Source organism: Falco rusticolus, chromosome 1 (assembly GCF_015220075.1).
Source record: "Falco rusticolus isolate bFalRus1 chromosome 1, bFalRus1.pri, whole genome shotgun sequence".
Classification (NCBI taxonomy): Eukaryota; Metazoa; Chordata; class Aves; order Falconiformes; family Falconidae; genus Falco; species Falco rusticolus.
The window spans coordinates 39,539,789-39,556,231 of record NC_051187.1 but is presented as its reverse complement, the minus strand read 5'-3'; the positions used below and the strand labels follow the sequence as shown (position 1 = coordinate 39,556,231).

Sequence of the window (16,443 nt, the reverse complement as noted above, 5' to 3'; positions counted from 1 at the left end):
TAAGAGGTAAACATTCGAAAAACAACAGACAAGAGTTTTTTTATAGTCAGTACAGTCTGATTCTGGGGGAAATCTGTCACACTTAAAATAATAAACATGGCAAGACTTAGGAGAGACAGATGAGTTGTGGCAACACTGGTGTCTGACGTCACTGCTTGGTAGTGTGCTTGCTTATTTATTTGTACACCAACATCTATAAAAGGAAAGAAGTTTTCAATGCAGAAAGCCCAGACCTTCCGTTGTTTACTGGGATTTTTATCTCGGGAGATTATAGGCCTGAAGGTAGATGTTTAGGAAGTTGAAGGATATGAATAAGGGTTGAAATGGTAGAACTTTTGCTTGTGACCCTCACAGTATTTAAGGATAGTGGTGCTGGCTGAGGTCTGGGGTGCCTGGTGTGAAAGCCAGAGATGCACTGGGAGAATGCATCCTCTTTTGCCTGAGAGAAAGAATAAGGAGAAAACAGGGCAAGCCTGCTAGCTTTCCCTTCACTTCCTTTCCCTTGCACGAATAAGGAGTAAGCAAAGTGTAATCATTTCAAGCTAATCTATGGGAACAGTATGAGAATCTCCACAGCAGCCTAGCATGCTAGTAATTCTTTAGGTCCCTGTCATCCCTACAGGTGTTTTCCATGCTCTTAAATAGTAACACTGTGTAATAAGGCAAAAAGCAGAGGATGTTAGTACAGCAATATTTGGGGGAAGCAGCAGAATGAGCAGATTGCACTGAATCATTTGTTTTGCCATATGTTCTCAAACTGGCTCCTGGCTAATGCAGGCTGACTGCAGCTATTCTTACCGGCGTGGGTTTTTTGGCCGTGTGTGTGACCAGTGTCACTCAGTCCTGAGGACACAGTCTCAGTTGCCCATTATAAACTTCCTGTATGATATGCATTGTGTTTCCAGATGAATTGCTGTTGGTCTCCCTCTCACACGCACTGTTTCCTCATGTACACATGGGAAGTGTGCACTGTTTTGCACGACTAGACCTGCTTGATCACTGGCCTCTAGCCATCTGTTTCTTTCATTTCTTTGTGTTGATTAAATATGTGAATTAAGCAAACCTTTGGCACTGCGGAGAGGAAAAAGATGTATTTTTAGAATAAGAAGGAAAAACTTGCAGCTTTAAGGAATTTTTCACAACAGCCACTTCAGGTCATCATCCTAGGTCTATTAAATCAGTTCTTCCGGGAGGCACTTGTTTTTCTCCCTTTACTATATAAGGAGTCTGTGCTTCTAACTTTGGGTTTCCTGAATCACACCGAGGTTAGGCACATGAGGTAGCTGGGTGCAGACAGAGCAAACATCTTACAAACAAGCAACACACATAGATCACAAACATATACACAGATGAGCAATTGAGATCTATTGAGATTGCAAAGACAGACAGAAAATGGGGAAGTGCCAAGATCAAGCCTTTCTAAACGCTTCCAGTTGATCCTGCTTGTGAATATGCATGGTAATAGTCTTAATTAATCACTTGCTGAGTTTTTTTTATCAGCTCTCCTGGCTTATTCAGTGCACAAGCTGAACCAGTTCTGGGAGCTCTTTGCAACTATGTAGTGAAATGGTTTATTGGCAGGATTTGGGTTTCCTGCAGAAGTATAGAATGTGGGTAAGGTGCCTGAATGCAGTCATGAGGGACCTGGACTGTATCATATCGCTTGCCCAAATTAATGTTGCACAAGCTTTTTGGTGCCTCACTTTTCAGCCTTTGTGATTTTTTTCAACGTATTTGGCATGGGTAGTACCCCAACTTTTCAGAAAGAAATGGAACAACAAATTTCAGCCAAAAGCACTGTATTGATATGCTCTGAGATACCAGCAGATTTGGGACACCTGGATTCAACACACAAATCTGTGCTACTTGAGTGAATGAGAGAGCTGGTAGACAACCTGTCGTTGCTGTTTGAATTCAGGCAAAATATGTGTGATTTGGGGAGTTCATACATCTACTCTCTCAAGCAGTGCAACTGCAGGAGTAAGTATGTGATTTATAAGCCATATTACATGGTGCTTAGCTTCTGTTTTTAAAGACTGAACACTGCCTGCCTGGTTGATGTCTTGACCTGACCACAGGCTCCTTTTTTTTCAACTGCTGAGTGATATCCTGTGCTCTGGTTATTATGGAAGCCACCCTAGCAGTGGTTGTATTTGCACAGTACTGCAAATATGTGATTGTGAAATGCTTTAGGAAGCTTGAGGATGAAGTTGCAATATAAATATGACAAATTAATACCTGTGTCCGGAGGTAGGACTTGCAACATTCAAATTACATTTTAAAATAGTCTTATGGCTTGGATTTCAATACACACTTTGAGCTGAAGTCTTCTTGCAGAAATAGAGAATAGCAAGTGACATACTTGCTGTCCTAGACTGTACGTCTGCGAAGTGTTCAGTTGTATTTTGATGCCTATGGGCTGCATTTAAGCAAAATATGCTCGCGGTTGTGCTCTCAGCAGTCTGCACTGCTTCAGAACTCTACCCAGTATCTGTTTCCAGTAACCCCCTTGGGTTCTTACTCCCTCTCCCTTCACAGCTCTTCCATCTCCTTTCTTTCCCCTGTTTTTTGTCAGCTACCTGACAGTATAGATTGTTTGGATTTCAGTCCATATGTATGCATGGAGACTTTTGTTTAAAAATAAATCTAGGGATCGTCATATGCTACTACTTTTAAGGTGCCAGTCAATAAGATTGATAGTGATGAGATTCTTCATAGCACCAAAAAACTAATCAAGAAATGTTTTGTATTGATCCAGGGGAGGAAATCAGTGCTGCAGCGTGATTGAAGTCATCAGTTACTTTGTGACAGGATTCAGAAAGAGAGTATGAAATACAGCTAGAATCCAGATATTTTCTGTATTTGAAATCACTTGTTCAGAGCACCAGAAAACTTCACTTAGGTTCCAGAGAGATGATGTGTCGTTTAAGTCATTGACCTGAGAAAAGGCAATAAAAAGACTTTGGAAGATAAGCTGGATGTTTTTTCCACCCTTTTGAATTTGTGCCGCAAATGAGCAAAGGTACACTACTGTTCTCTCTTTGCATTGTAGTGGTGTGCCTAGTGCTCTTTGTTGCCATTTGTTTTTCTCCCAGTCTTCTTATTCAGATACAGTATGTTCCTGCTGATGGGTGGTAATCAGATGGCCATTTATTAGGGACGTTTTCCAGGAAGCTGAGTTCAGCTGGGCATAAGCAACATTTGTTGTATACACTAATTGGAAACAAATTTACAAAAATCCTACTTGCCAGAAGTTCTGGCAAGTACAGAAAATTCAGCAGCATCCAACAAGTGTTATTCTTTCAGCTCTAGTCTTACGCATCACCAAACAAATACATTATGAAGAAATAACTGATAAAAGGCAAAGAATGTCACTGGATTTCTTGTATTTTATTTACTGTGATTTTTTTTTCTAGTCTCCTCAAGTTATTTTAGCTGCTTTAATCAGGATGCTGCTGGGGACAACTGTCTATATCATCCATGTGTAGTCTGCTGTATTAGTCACTATAGTCACTATAGTGATGCAGTTATACCTTCTAGGTGGTGGAGTGGCCTCCTGAGGCGGGGTGGAGGCTTCACCCTGGGCAAAAAGCCAAATTGACTTGGATGTGAAGGTAGAAAAGCAGTGTGGTGCGATGGATGGAGTGGAGAACTAGGAACTGGTAAACCCTGAATTCTGTACCTTGGCCATGGACTTGCTGCATAATGTGGCTATATGATTTAGTTACGGATTTTTTTAAATCAGTGGCATCCCATTTTTGATTTCACAATGAGCAATAAATACAGGCATAATTTTTAATTCCCAGGGAATAACATGTATCACAGATGCCCCATTGCTGGAGTGCAGCTGTGTAAATAACCTAGACTGCCTGTTGGAACCAGCAGCCCTGCAAAAGAATAGACCGAGTAGCAGACTCCTAGTCTCTGCACCTCTGAAGGGAATAAAAATGCCTGCTTTTGCCTCTAGGTTGCTTTGAGGCTTTCTTGTTTGGTGCTTGTACTATTTAGGTTTTGTTGTGTCATGGAAATATGTATATATAAAAATTTAACAGTCCAGAAGACCCTGTCAAAATGATGAACAGGTGGTTTGGTGTTCTATCTCCCTTCTCTCTTGTGTGAGTTCTCCTCATACAAGTAGCCGCTCTGGGGTAATGATGCGGTAGTTAAACACATGCCGATAGCAGTAATTGAATACTAATGCATAATTGGCATGGCAGTTTTTGTAAATCTGCCTGTCTCTCTCAGGTTTAATACCTTAAGGTTTAAGGACAAGTTGGCATAACAAAGAAGAATGTGAGGTGGATTTCAAAGTTCCATCCAGCACTCCACAAATGCTTTTAGAGGTTTTGGGACCTGGCAAACTCTGCTTAATGATGATGTCTTGGCATAACTATATGAAGAAGCCATTGTTCTACAAACACTGATGTTTTAATCTTTTGAGGCCCTCTGACCTGTTAAATATGCTTGTGATCTATAAATGTGTAATCCAGCCCCTGTTCTTTGAAATCATGTCTCCTTTTGTGTGAGGGACTGTTCTGAAGATCAGAAGCCTCTAAACTTCTTATCCATTTCCAGTGGGAAAGAAGTGAGTTGCTGAAAAAATCCTTTGACCTCCTGGTATGACAAGGTTCCACAGCCTTCTCAAATCTCTCATTTTCTTTCTGATTTAAATGTCCATTTTGCTCACTTTCTGTCAGTGTCATCATGGCACTGTCTGGCAGATAACTGGCTGATGTTTCACCAGTGTCTGTTTACTCAGTAATACAGTTTTAGGGATGAAGTACAGTGGTCTTGGCATGGTGTAAATGGCTTGTTTCAACTTTTTTTCATCAAAATAAGTCATTGTAGGAAGAGCTGCAACTTCCAACTTTGAAAGCTCTTGTCAACAGAAACTAAAAACAAACTGTCCTTTTCCAGTAGAACAGCTGGATAAAAACGTTTGTTAGGGAGGATGTTGTTATTTCTTGATGTGTTTTTTCCTCAAAATGTTACAATGGCAGACAGATCTATTACTCTTTGCGGTTGGGAGTAGAATGGTTCTGCACAGCCATATTGATAAACAGGTTGCTTCTAGGTTGTTCTTAAGTGACTAGGAGCTAATATTTTAAATATTTTTAACTTTGGGGGCATAACACCCTGTTGTCATTGAACCCCACCTGGCAACTATGCACCACACGGCTGCTTGCTCACTCCCCCACGGTGGGATGGGGGAGAGAATTAGAAGAGTTAAGAGTGAGAAAACTCGTGGGTTGAGATAAAAGCAGTTCAGTAGGTAAAGCAAAAGCTGCGCATGCAAGCAAAGCAAAATAAGGAATTCGTTCACCACTTCCCACCGGCAGGCAGGTGTTCAGCCATCCCCAGGAAAGCAGGGCTCCGTCAGGTGTAACAGTTACTTGGGAAGACAAACACCATCACTCTGAGCATCGCCCCCTTCCTCCTCCTTCCCTCAGCTTTATACACTGAGCGTGACATCATACGGTATGGAATATGCCTTTGGTCAGCTGGCGTCAGCTGTCCTGGCTGTGTCCCCTCCCGACTTCTTGTGCACCCCCGGCCTGTGGGGGTGGTGTGAGAGCAGGAGAGGCCTGGGCACTGTGTAAGCGCTGCTCAGCAATAGCTAAAACATCTCTGTATTATCGATGCTGTTTCCCGCACAAATCCACAACACAGCCCCATACTAGCTACTATGAAGAAATGTAACTCTATCCCAGCCAAAACCAGTACACACCCATGCTTGAGAAAGGAGAAACATTTTCATGTGAGATGTTAGTAGGAGATGCCTTATCTGGATGCTGCTATCGTGCACTTGTCCTTGGTGCTGTTTTGCAGCAGTGAAGGGGCAGTGGGAGTCCCTGATGACCCCACTGCCTATGCCTGATTGGGACGTTCAGTGTGAGGCTGAGAAAGGTGCTTAGCCACCTCCCTGTGAACCTGTCCCTGCACTGTGGGGCTTGCTGCCTGTGGTGGTCTCTACGTGGTTTCCTGGCAGCCTTTAGCACTGGGTAATCTGTGGGAAGGCATTTTGCACGTTTGGACCTTTCTGCCTCCCCAGCCCCTCTGACAAGCTGGATCTGGGGAGGGAGACAATTGTTACTGGGTTCTGTCACTTGGTTTTTGGCATTTGACAGTGCAGGCATCCCATACCAGCTGTGTCTGCCACTTAGTGATCCCAAACTCGAGGATGAGGTGGGCGGTTTGGAGTTACACAGCTGCTGCTCTTCATCTTTCTCTGACATGTTTCTTGTTTGTACCTTGGCTTCTCTGATGAGAGTGGGGTGACCTTGGGAGGCTGACAGCTACCAGAGCTTTGCTGTCTGGCGTGGAAGTGGTTATGGGTTGCACCTTCTGGAAAGGTGGAATTTATGTGCAGTGAGTTGCAGACTGAGAAAATGCCAGGGAGCTGCCATGAGACCTGTGATACTCTGAAGTTTTACAGCTGCTAGAGGTTTCTCAAGCAATTAAAAGTTGCATCCTCATTTAGATTGTACCTACCAGTGCTATGCCATGCTTGCTGGCCCCATCCTCATTGATGCCCAGCCCTGCATCACGCTGTGACAAGCTTCTCAGCCTTTGTGTGACTGACAGATTTGAGGCAGGGGAAAGGACTGTCATCTTTCCTACCACTGCAATAAATATGTTAGAGGAGAAGTAATGACTGTGGCTAGGAATGATGACTCTGCCTCTGGAGAGCTAGTAGTTAACATTGACAAATTAGATGAGTAAATTAGATGCCTTGTTTAACTCAAGTTGTGCTCAGCTAAACTGATTGATTGTCCCTGTATTTGTGCAAAAAAGTGAAAAATAAAACTGGAGTATGTAATTTTTTTATTGGCATCTTGCCTAAGCTAGGCACCTTGCTTAGGCTTTGCAAAAGTTTTTGGTAGCATCATTAATGTCAGTACTGTGGAAGAAATTACTTTGAAAAGTGGTATTTAGCTATCTGCTAGAATCTTTGCTAAATAGCTAATTAAATTATAGTGTGTTTCTGCGTAATGAGAATGTAATAATTCTGCTCTTTGTTCTAAGCGAACTTGGAGGCTTTGAGGCAGCAAAATAGGCAAGTGTTTGCTATCAAGTCAGCAGTCTGTTACCCGAGGCATAGTTTGCTTGTTCTGATTCTTTTTTGTTATCAGTAAGAATCTAGCCAAGTGCTTTACCCCACAGTGCCCTGATGCTTTCATCTCTCCCACTGCTCTCTCACTGGAACTGTGCTCTTCTGATCATAGATCGCAAACTGACCCGAACACATTCGCTTACTGTATGACCCGATTGAGAATGGTCAGCTTGTGGTAGCTGCTGTGTCTTTTTCTGAACTGAACCACCATCGGCATCTGCTGGTTGCTGCCATAACCTGTCATGGGCTCAACCCCTCTCACACGTAGGGGAACAGTTAGCAGGCAAGTGGAGCTGGCAGGGGGTGATGTCCAGGCCTGCAGCAAGTGTTTCTCCTGCAGGAAATGTCATGGGCTTCCCGCAGTGAAATTCTCCCCATGCTTTTGCAGTGGGCTTTGTGGAGTTTTGGATTTTCTTGTCCTGAAACAAATGGAGTGAGCTTCTAGTCTGTTCATGCACAGTGAGGCAGGGTAGCTTAAATTGCCTTCCAGTGCAGTATTATGCATTGAAATGCACTAGAAACATTTATGTGTCCAGTTTCTTTCCAAGACTTGGTGGAGGAAACAGATACTTGCACTTGACAGATGGTGATTCCTGAAACTGCTCCATTACAGTTGCCTCTGACTAAGCCCTAAATAAAGCCAAGCTTTTATTAGGGTGAATTCTTTCCTGGGGGATGGGTAGGCTACAAGGATTGCAGATTGAAAGGGATGGGGAGAACTGAGTTTAAACCTTACCAAATCACCTCTTTATGGGCTCACACATTAGAATTGTTGCTGGAACAAACAATTACAAGTGTGAAAATGCTCTATGTTAAAAAAAAAAGTACATAAATTGGACCAAAGCAAAACAAAATCTCTTGCATTTTAAAGGAGATCTAAGTTAAAAAAATTGCAGGCTTTGTTTGAAGCTTTAGAAATTTCCATCATCAGTTCATGCCTCTTAGTAGGAGGTTTCTGGCGTTTGTGTGATAAGGTGAAGGCTGTAGAATGCAATATTAATTTGTGAGGAATGAGCTTTTCATTATTTCAGATTATTTCTGCTTTGAAACATAGGGTTAACAAGCATATATCAAAGTGCTATAGTTTAGTGCAACTACTACAGTTCATCCAAGTTAGAGAGACAAAAAAATAAAAGGGAAGTGGAATTAGCACAAGCAAGTTATACAGATGTGCGAATGACAGCTTCTGAATGCTTAGTGTGAAATTTCTCTTCAAGGTTCATGCAGATCCTCAAGGGATGGAGCATTTTGAAATGATTAGCTCTTCACATAGTAAAGCCTTTTTCCTTGCAGTCATGGCAACGACTCAGAAGCTCCTCTTTTTTTTCATCTCCTGTACCTTGGCAACAGGAGTGCTGCAGGTTTTTAATCTACTTCTGGCTGGCTTTTCAGCTGCCTAATACAAATTCTGGGTTAAGGTAACTTTTACAAATGTAATGACCCATTTTATTTAACTGATGAGAAAGGGGACTGCAAACTGAGAAATCAGATAGTGACCTGGCTTGGTTAGTCTTACCCCTCAGGTCTTGGGATGCAGCAAGAAAGATGAATTTTGCTTGGTTTGGAACCACTCTTGCTGGCAAAAAGGAAACTAAAAATTAGCTTGTTTAATACTTCTAAATGGAACAAGATAAAATCTGCATTTCTCCTAGGACTTTATAGTAAAGAGTCAGGGGTTTTCTCTGTTTTGCTTTGGGTTTATAAATTGTATGTTCCTTTTTTCAGTGTTTTCCCAGTATCCATGATTTCACAATCAGTCTCTTGTCACTGTTGTGTTTGTACGGTCATTCTTGGTAGCAAATTCTCTTTTGATTTTAAAATTTGTCTGGGCCTAGTAACTGGTAGACTGCTGGTACTTCCATGTAGAGTTACCTACTAAGTGTGTTAGCTAAATGGGGACTTAAACATAATTAGAAAACTATTGGGCTGTTGCCCCATTAAACATATATGTCTGTGAGCCAAGCAAAGCATTTGTGTCATCTTCTAGGCTAAGTATTCTTGTGGATTCCTGTCTCAAACCGTTTATTAAAATTTTACCACTTGTCTTGGGTGTGAATTTTCAACAGTTGAAAGACAGTTATCTGGCATATATCAAAAAGATAGGGAGCATAGTTGGAGCAGGAGACTCTTTTTTTTATATATAAATAAGATTTTTTTTCTTACTGTCTGTCATTTGGAGAGAGAAGTTTTTAAGTTGAAGGACATCATACAGAGACACTGTGTCCACTTACATGGTCCCAACTTGACAGAGGAAAAGGAGGATTTCTCAGGGCTGTCCTACCACACTCTTCAGAGAGGAAAGCCTTCCACAAGTTTTGAATTTTGACTTCTTAGGACTATCACTGCATCCTTCTGAGAAGATACTGCAGCAGATTTAAAACATAACCTTTTTTCCGTCGGTGGCTTTCAGATCAACAGGTTAACAAATTAAGGTAGCATTTTTCCTGTGACTTTCTAACATGTAAGTCTAAGTCACAGTCAGCAGATTAAAATAACTTAAATAATTTTCTGCTTAATGTAAAAGGAATAAAGAGGGTAAAGGTAGCTGCTGCTGTTGAGGTCAATTTGAGACAAGAACAGCCAGAAACAAAAAGACAGACTGGAGCCCAATGTCAATAATGAGGCAACAAGAAACTGGCATTGCCTCCTGCACTTCTGCATTTCCAGGTGCCTTGACCATCCCTCCTCCTTCGGAAATGGTGTGGGGGAAGTAGTGTGGAGGAAGTTTCTGAAGAAGTAGGCAGTTTTGCATTCCAAGACTGCGAGTCTGACATCTTACACAAGGTCTTACACTCAAATAACAAAGTCAGGTTTGTTTATATATATTTCTCATCAGTCTTTGTAGTTGGAACAAAGACTTCAAAGACTGGCCTTGTTTGTATGGTCAATCCAGAACATAACTTCATTACTGAGGATCTATACCTTACCTATAAACCTCAAGCCTTTTTCTCCTGCTTTGGACAGGATGCTGCTTTAAAAAGTGCCTGAAATGTGCTTGGCAGTGTGAGATTTGGCAAGAACATTAACTGCTTTGAATATATCAGATAATCTGAACCAGATATTCTAGATCAACTGCATGACTGAAACTGGGGTTTATTACCAACTGAATGCAAACCTTTTTATTTGTGTCTACTAAAAAGAACCATAAAAGGTTATGGTAATGTTGCTAAGGAACTGTTCACCTGCCAAATCTATCTGTATGATGCATGAGGTGGCCATGGGAACCAATTTGGTAGCAATTATTTAAAGAAAGCCTTGCAGTGAAATGATTATTGCCTGTATACTAAATATTTCTGCAGTTGCAGTTGAAAAGCTTGTTTCTGGGAAAAGGTATAACAACTAGAAATCCATTTAGAGAGAAGGGACCGCATAGCTCCTGCATAAAAAATGCATTACTAGAGCCAGGTTTTTTGATGTATATTTTACAAATCATGTTTTAAAAATGAATAGGAAATCTGTATTGGGTTATCAACTTTGTGCAAATTTAAAACAGTTTGGTATGTATTTCTAGGGGACTCAGTCTTTTGCCTGATTTCATTTTTTCTTAAAAAATTAATTACAGGTTGCTGTATTCCCCCCAGAGAACTTATTAACTGTGTCTCTCTCCAAAGAGTGCTTGGTTCTCATGAGATAAAGTGCCTTAGGCTAAAAGCTGCTGATTCCATTTCTGATTCATAAAGAAATATTTTAAACTTATTTTTATCCCTACTGACATTTGTATGCGTGATAACTAATAGCACTACGTTAGGATCAAGGCTGTTATGATACTGTTTTATAAAGGAAGCATACGCTGCACAAACGTTTCTTCAGGAGTTGAATTTTCCTTGAAAGGTTATGTACAAAGATTATTTTCAAGCATATATGTCCAATTCAAAGAAAAATTTTCAAATTTGCTATAGACATTGAAACGATAGGAAAATCTCCTATTGCTTGAAACAATTTATATGGGATTTACCTACAGGATGCTACCAAAATACGTGTCCTAGTGGCATTCTACCATAAACCCATTATGATACCATTACTATTTTAACCCAGTAATGAATTATATAGGAAATCTGAGCTAATAGCTAGTGTAAGATTGCATGAGAATTTATTTAATTTTCCAGTTATGGCCCAGCTGACAACTGTCATCTATATCTATATAGAGTAATTAAGAAGGAATCATTACAAAGAATTTATAATGGCAGGTAGAGTTTGTTTGGATAATTAAGAGACGTTTTGGTGTAAGTAAAGAGGGGTGAGAACGATTGTGTTTCAGATGAGAAAATACAGAAAATTGAAGTTCTCGATGATTCCCGAGGAATACTTGTATGGATTTGCTTTTAAAAAGATAGAGATGATTTCATCCTTAAATGCTTGTAATTGGCCTTGCCTTCTGGTTTTTTGCTTTTGAGTCACCTCAGGTTGCCTGGCTCAGTCTTACTCTGTCTGCAGCCCTCGGACCAGGAATGACGTCATACCAATGCAAAGTGAATCAGTGTCTTGTTCTGAAAGAGGCTTCCAGTCTTGTGTGTATTCATTTACAGGCATTGCGACTCATGCTGGGGCTTTACTTGCAAGCACATACAACAATAAGGATATTTTCAAGGCCTGTAACAATTCAGATTAGTTAGATGTATTCTTTTGTACACCTGGCATATATTTATGCACATAATCCCCAGTAGGGCTGGAAAACACATCCAAGTATAGAAAACAGGCTGTTTCTGTACTTATATTTATACATCTGAAGGTATTTTAGTATGGCAGAGAAGAGAATCCATACAATTATAGTGGAAGGATGATTAGGTAGACAGTAATTTTTTTCAGAAATACTGTTTGAACACCATGGCTCATAAATTCAAATAAATAGCTTTAATTTGCACTGGTTTTTGAAAACAAGTCCAGTGACTTGTGGGGTAAAGTCCCGTTTTTTATTCCAAGTGGTGAAAAGGACAAAATGCTTGTCTTCCAGTTAGCTTTGATCTGCTCACTTTGAAAGTCGGGTTCTTTCTTACTCTGGGAAATTAACTTTTTTCAGTGCTAGAAGGTCCTCCTTTGGAACAGGGTGATGATACACTGCTGGATCTAAGATACTTGAAAGTCTTTGAGCTTACGTGCTTTCACCATCGTGTCTACTGGGAGCTCATGTTATCTGAGCTAGTGTTCAACACTTCTTTGTGCTAATTGGAAGGTCTGGGTTTAATGTATTTAACAGTGTGTGTCTCTACAATGTACTTTAAAAAAGCATATGTTACTACTTTTTTTCTGTAGACACTCATTCCTCTTCAAGTCCTGCATGACTGTTTGTAAAGCACAAATAAAAAGTGATTGCTGTAAACAGTGTAATGACCAATTTGTCTAAGGTATTGCTTAATTAAAACTTTCATTTGTCTTTCAGACACCCCGAACATGTGAAAACTTTATAAAATTGTGCAAGAAGAACTATTATGATGGAACAATTTTTCACAGATCAATCCGTAATTTTGTGGTGAGTATTGAACAAATCCTGTATAATATACAATATGTGATGTCCTCAAAATATTTATTTAGCTTGATTGAGTTTTAGTTTCTTCCATGCATGACAAGGTGAAATAGGTATATAGTAAATATACCATCAGAACTAGGATTGTCCTATCTTACTAAATTTATACTCGCTGGTCTTACTAACAACTGTCTCTAATATTGTCACTTGGAGCATCATTGCATTTAGTAGTTCTTTTGCTGGCATTCCAGACAAAGCCTTTGAGAGTCATTGCTTTGGCAAGGCTCTTGTTATCTTTCCCAACCTGTGGGTGGGTGGTTAATGAACAGAAGGAGAGGGAGGGAAATGCTAATTTGGATAAGTAATACTGTGGTCGGTTGAAATCCCATTCAGACGAAACTTTAGAAAGCAGCTTAATTTCTGTTTCAGATTGTGGTACCTTGGATTCCTGAGTGTGCTCCAAGACTAGGTGCCCAGCCTTTCTTTGTGAAGGAGTTAAAGAGCACCTAGTGAACCAGAAAGTTGCCTTTGGTAGTCAAAGATCTTTATTTACAGAGGTACAGTCTAGGCAGCTTAGGATATTGTAACTTCCTTTCAGAAGAATTAACAACCTGATCCTGAAAGCAGGGCACATCTTTCAGGGGACATCAGTGAATGTTACATTCCATCCTGTCATTCTAAAAAAAGCTTTTTTTCTTTTGACAGCACTGTATACCTCAGTTGATAGTTAAACTCACAATTAAAATTGTGCTTGTATGCTATTACTGTGAAACTAGTCACGTCACGCTCCCTCTACTGGCATTAGAATATAGAATATTATTTGTGTAGATCCTGCAAGTATATACTGTAATTAATTTTGTTGCTGAAAGAATGGTTTCCCGAGGATTTTCCCTACTGCAGATAGTGAAAGAGGATACTGGGAAATAAGATGCAGATAGAGAAAATATTCCATATTCCCTCATTTCTTGCTTTCCTATCATGTGGAAGATTGGTAGCAAAATTTAAAGCGTTTTCGGTTCCAAAAGCAATGCATCATCAGTGAAAGAGCAGGTTATGACTCAGCACGTAATAGAAAGGATGATCTGCTTAACCCATTTGAGACTGTTTATTTTCCCTGTTTACCCACAAGGGACCTATTATTTTTATAAAACTGTCATTTTGCTCTTGGATAAATAATGTAGGAGATGACAGCCAGCTGATGAAAGAAGCTCCAAATAAGTAGTAATGGTTTCCTTGTTGCTAACTTGTCAACATGACACAATAGTGAAAGAAGAAAATTGAGCAGAATTGCCTTTTATGGCTTGTATTTAATGTCTTTCACACAGATATATATGTAACCTATTGATTTAATTTTAATTCTGCAGATCCAAGGTGGTGATCCGACTGGAACAGGAACAGGTAAGGTTGAGTTTGAATCAAGTAAACTGTTTTCATGCACTGCGATGTCACAGTTATTTCCAGACACCTTGTAGAGTAAAATTCTCTGAATGATGATATGTGGTACATTGTAGGTATTTCTACTTTAAAGCAGTATTTCTACTTTAAGATTTTATCACTATTTTTTTATGACCATTTTAACTATGCTCAAAATTTCATCTGATATATTCTCTAAAACTTGGGCACTCTTCCATGCAGAATTCTTGTTGGATCTTTGCTCCCTTTTTCTTCCAGAAAATAAATAAATGAAAATTATAATGATTTTACAGCTGGCCTTCCAGGGCAAAGAACAAAAGAAGGAACATACTCATGCAAAGTTGCTTTCATATTCAGCGTTAATGAAATACTTGAGACCTGCCTCAGAATTGGTGAATGGCCAGATACCATCTGTTCTCCCAGCTCGTTGCCTTGTAAAGCCCAAGCTGCTCTTTTTCTGACTTTTAGGGATCACTGTTACTACATTCTTCTTCCTGTTCTTTCTCCCATAGTTGGAGGTCTGAGTAACAGTCATATCAGAAATGGTCAGGAAATAGAGCAGCTGAAGGGTACTTAGAGCATTGCCCACCACAGTAGATATGTCATACAATATCTCTAATTGTTGCTGTGAATTTTCTTATTTTCCACTTGCACATTTTATCTGCCCACTTGTAGATGTCAGCAGCCTCCACAGCTCCTCACCTGGTCCTGTGAGGTTCTGTGCATTTTTATTGTAGTTTGTACATGTGTCACTTGTATATGCAGGCTCTGTATTCTTCTGTGTGCACTCACAGATCATCCGAAAAAGATGTCTTTGTAGTTGTTAAATACTTTAGCTCTATTTACTGTGTAAACAATGTTAGTGTGAGTTGCCCAACAGCTTTTTTTCTGTGGCATGCAGTAATCAACAGTTGCATACTCTAAGGTTTGAGACTAGTTAAAGGTTCTGTGTTTTGATGGCAAAAGCCCATCAACAAGGTTTGTTACCATATATGCTTGGACTGTCAAAAGAAATGTGAGTTGATTGTGTTATAAGGAGTTTCAGTTCAAATCCCAAAAGACATAATTAGGAACATCTTTTAAAACGAGAAATTAAAGAGGTGTCAGGAGATGGGAGAAGTTTAATGGGTTCACTCAGACACCTTTCACCCTTGTAGGGTAGAGTTCAGATCCTGCTGTAGAATGAAAATTAACTTGCTGGTGTCATTCTTGTCTCTGTTTGTGCAAATGGTGGAAGTACCGTAAGACAGCACAATTAACAGTTGGCAGAGGACTGGCAGTGCAGCTCCACTGAAGGTCAAGACTCAGCTCTACTGCAAAGCAAGTAGGAAGTAAAATGCAAATAAGCCCACAGGAGAAGAAACCTCATATGTATATTCTTTTATTTTAAAAAAGGGAGTCTAATGACCTCTAGTCTGTCTCATCTTGTTTTCCTCCTTGTCATTCTTAATTAATATGAATATATTGCAGGCGAGATGTCTTGTAAGCATCTGCCAAGACTATTAACGTTCTAATGAAACGGACAGCGAACACTCAAATAGACATGAGTGCTGCAGATTTTGAGACTGACTGCAATCACTGTAGACTCCAAACAATGCAACTATCTTCTTTGCAACTGTATGTCTTTTATGTTTTGAAGACAGTTGTATTTTAGATATCCTTACTTAATCACTTATTGAATATGGTAAGATCACAAGAAAATGTAAATGGACAACCTGGTGGTATACGAGATATCTCTTGACCTGTCATGCCTTTGTGTTTAATATTTACTTAAATGAAGCCACTTCATTCACAGAGTGCAAGCAGTCTGTCAGAATTTGTTCCTAACTACGTGATAGATCCTGGGCACATGAATGTGAGGCAGAAATTTCACTTGCATATCTCAAGTCACATGCTCTAAGAAGGTGGCCAGACCTAAAGTGCCTGTCTGGCTTTGTATGTTCTTTCCACAGCAGTGTGGCCAGAAGAAAATATAGCTCAGCAGCAGTGTAAGAATATGGCAAATGTAGCAATGCTTTCCTAGGCTCCCATGGTGTAAAAATTTCAGTCCATTGGTTTAAGTGTTGCTAATGTGATCACAGGCATTCATGGTAGGAAAGCTTTGGAGTAAAGCACTGGGATATTTGGTACTTTGTACCTTTTTTACCCGAGTCTTCTACATTATTTGCAGTATAAATTCCTTTTTTTATTTCATCTGGCAGCTAGAAGGAATTTCAGTATCTCTTTGGCTCGCTGATGCTTAGAAAAAGATTTAAAAGATTCATCTTTGAAAGCTAAAATGTCTGTAAGATTTAATGGTCTTCAGAGGTTTACGGGGGGAGTAAATAACTTGACCTCTGTAATGTCAGAGAAGCATATGAGAGTAGAACAGGGCTTTCTTCCCAGGTATTTCAGTTGGTAATAGGGAAGACTATTTGGAAGTTACCTTTTAAACATCAGTTTTTAAACTGCCAGA

At 39.9% G+C, this 16,443-nt stretch overlaps 1 protein-coding gene across 1 annotated transcript in view; it reads left to right on the top strand.

The window, feature by feature from the left end:
• The window catches only part of PPIL2 (peptidylprolyl isomerase like 2), a 72,240-nt gene that overhangs the window by 32,548 nt on the left and 23,249 nt on the right, over positions 1–16,443 (top strand). The window contains exons 13-14 of the mRNA XM_037375553.1: positions 12,492–12,581; positions 13,940–13,973. Of these exons, the coding sequence (XP_037231450.1) occupies positions 12,492–12,581; positions 13,940–13,973 (124 nt within the window). The remainder of the gene's footprint in view (positions 1–12,491; positions 12,582–13,939; positions 13,974–16,443) is intronic.